The sequence below is a fragment of the Phodopus roborovskii genome, unplaced genomic scaffold (genome assembly GCF_943737965.1).
Source record: "Phodopus roborovskii unplaced genomic scaffold, PHOROB, whole genome shotgun sequence".
Taxonomy (NCBI): domain Eukaryota; kingdom Metazoa; phylum Chordata; class Mammalia; order Rodentia; family Cricetidae; genus Phodopus; species Phodopus roborovskii.
This window is the reverse complement of record NW_026125543.1, coordinates 856388-859271: the sequence shown is the minus strand read 5'-3', so window position 1 is coordinate 859271 and position 2884 is coordinate 856388. Positions and strand designations below refer to the sequence as shown.

At 48.9% G+C, this 2884-nt stretch overlaps 1 protein-coding gene across 1 annotated transcript; it reads left to right on the top strand.

The window, feature by feature from the left end:
• The first annotated feature begins 308 nt into the window (after positions 1 to 308).
• On the top strand, positions 309 to 2060 carry LOC127216374 (RNA exonuclease 1 homolog). Its single transcript, XM_051177031.1, has one exon. The coding sequence runs from the start codon at positions 309 to 311 to the stop codon at positions 2058 to 2060; it is 1752 nt and encodes a 583-aa protein (XP_051032988.1).
• Positions 2061 to 2884: the final 824 nt, after the last annotated feature.

The following is a 2884-nucleotide window of genomic DNA, read 5'->3' as shown; positions in this document are numbered from 1 at the left end:
GTGATGTGATTAGGATCAAAAGGCAACATGTAAAGTTCTCAAAAGAAATTATAAAGATATACAGTAAAATAAAACAGGACAAACAGGACAAGGTGGAACCCAGGAAATCCAATTGATCCAGTAGCTACACCCTTCCTGGTAGGAGGAGCCCAATAGTCCGGAAGGGGCTGAAAGATCGTAGATCCAATGTGATTGGTTGAGGGATTTCCGCCCACTGCCCTGTATATATCAGCTTCAGCGAAGCCTGCTCCTTCACACCAGCTCAGGTAGGCGAGCTGCTTGCTACGGAACTACATTTCCAGGTAAGCATGCGCCTCAAAGCTACAGAAGGAAACTGCTTCTCAGTAGGGCAGTCTGAAGGAAGGAAGGTGGTGGTCTTTCCAGATGGGGAACTCCCGCTCTCTTGCTACCAGTGCGGTCTGAAGTGTAGCCAGGGTTCCCAGTTAGTTGTGGTATCTTTTCCGGGGCCTAGCCCTGCATTGCACTGTCTTTGGGAGTTACTGCACTGGCGACCCCAGCAGGACTGGAGGAAGCCGCGGTGCCTGGGTACGTCGACGTCGTTGTCGTCACTGTCGTTTTCGGCTTCACCGAGAGAGGAGAGGAGCTTAATCCACATGGCCAGTCCCAGCCTGGCAAACAGCACCACAGCTGTGAAGAGGACCTTTAGAACCAGCAGAGCCACATCTCAGCCGCCACACGTCACCTACATCGTCACCCCGCAGCAAGCCGCCTACAGCTATTCTTTTTTTGGAGTGAAGAAGGTTACCCTCACAAAGGACTTTAAGGACAGGATTCCGGATGCCATGCGTCAGCACTACTTGGGCCTGTTCACCGAAGAATGCCTCAGGTTCTCTTCTTCGCGCCTGGAGGCCATCGAGAAGGCTCAGTCAGAGGAGAAGGAGGTCTATGACCAAAGCCCCAGCAAGAACAAATACCTGAACGTCGCCCTGCACACCCTGAAGAAACTCAGGGGCCTGGTTCCCAGCGCCGTGCCTGGTCTCAACAAGGCCACCCTGTACAGCCGCCTGCGGAGCTATCAGCTCACTGAAGAGCAGCGCAAGGAGCATGGCTTCCCGTTCGCACATCCGGAGAAGCCTGGGTCGGCAATGCTTTTCACGCGAGAGCAACCTCGGAGCCCCACACACAGGACCTGCTGCCGCTGTGGCACTGAGTATCCTGTGTCGTCCTCTGGTTGCTGCCTCTGCTCGGATCCCTGTGTGTTCCACTGGGGGCGCATCCGCTCCATCCGGGTGCCCGGAGGCTCTCAGGTGCAGTACACGTGCTGCTATGCGCCCATCGGAGCCACAGGCTGCACCGTGGCCAAGCAACACGTGCAGGATGGCAGGAAGGACAACTTACAGGGCTTTGCCAAGACCTTTCCGAAGAAGGACTGGGAGGCGCATGCCGGAATCTACGCCCTGGACTGTGAGATGTCCTACACCACGCACGGCCTGGAGCTCACCCGCGTCACAGTGGTGGACATGGATTTACGTGTGATTTACGACACCTTCGTCAAGCCAGACAACGAGATTGTGGATTACAACACCATATTTTCCGGAGTGACTGAGGCTGACCTGGCAAATACTAATGTTAGGCTGCGTGATGTCCAGGCCATGCTCTTGAGTCTGTTCAGCACTGAAACTATCCTTATCGGACATAGCCTGGAGAGTGACCTGCTGGCTTTAAAATTCATCCACAGCACCGTTATAGATACCTCTGTGCTCTTTCCACACCACCGGGGGCTTCCCTACAAGCGCTCCTTGCGAGGCCTCATCTCTCAGTACCTTAACCGGATGATCCAGACCAACAGGGGTGGACATAGTTCTATCGAAGATGCCAGGGCCTGCATGCAGCTGGTGACCTGGAAGATGCAAGAAGACGCCAAGACCTCCAGCCCTCCTCAGCAACAGACCGCTTGCCCAAAGTGCAACCTGCAGCAAAAGCTGCGGGTTTACACCAGCCGATACACCCAGACGCCCACGACGATGGAGATGCCTGAGACTACAGACAAGCTGGAAGGAGATCCAGACCCACTTCATACTCTCCATCCAGAGACTTGAGGACTTCTTGTAAGTTGAATATGGGATGTGGGGGTGAGAAATTGCCACCAAAGAGTTGTTAAACTTTTAGTCCAAGCCTGAAGCCTTGCAGAGTTACATGCAACTACCTTATGGGGCAAGGCTGGGTACTGTTTGCTGTGTTGTGGGTGTGAAAAAAAGAATGTGTTTAGTTAAGTCACATCACTCCATATACAAGGGGTGAGGAGAAAATACTGCTGCTGGTTCCAGAACTTTCTCACAGAGCTGACCAAAGAAAACAGCCTGTCTGACTTAAGAATGTCGATGAAATTTATTGGAAATAACTAGTTCCAAGCAACACTAGTAATATCTTAATTTTCAGACCTTTTTGTTCTTGGAGTTAAAATAGTTTGAGATTTCTTAGGGGAGTAACTTTTTTCTTCTACTATATAAATACATCATAAAATGCAAGTTTTGGCATGATTTTAAGGATTTGGTTGAAAATTGATTGAATTATTCCTACTAGAAAATAGCATGGACCTAAACACCTTTTATTTCTGCTTATATATTTTTAAACCAGAAAATCAAATGCATTTTTGTCCTAACTAGCCACCTTAGAACACACCTTAGAGTGTGTTAAAGGACACTCTCTGTTACTGTATGAAGGTTAATTCAAGGTAGTGTGTTTTAGAATATTCAGGGGGAGAAAATAACTTTTTATTATCTATCTTTTAGATGAGTTTAAATTTAGTAAGGAATGTTAATGTTTGTACATGACAATAAAATTTTATAAGTTCTTTATACCTAAGCCAGGAATCAGAGCTCATTAGCAGTAAGAGCTTTGCATTTCAGATTTCTGTTAAAAT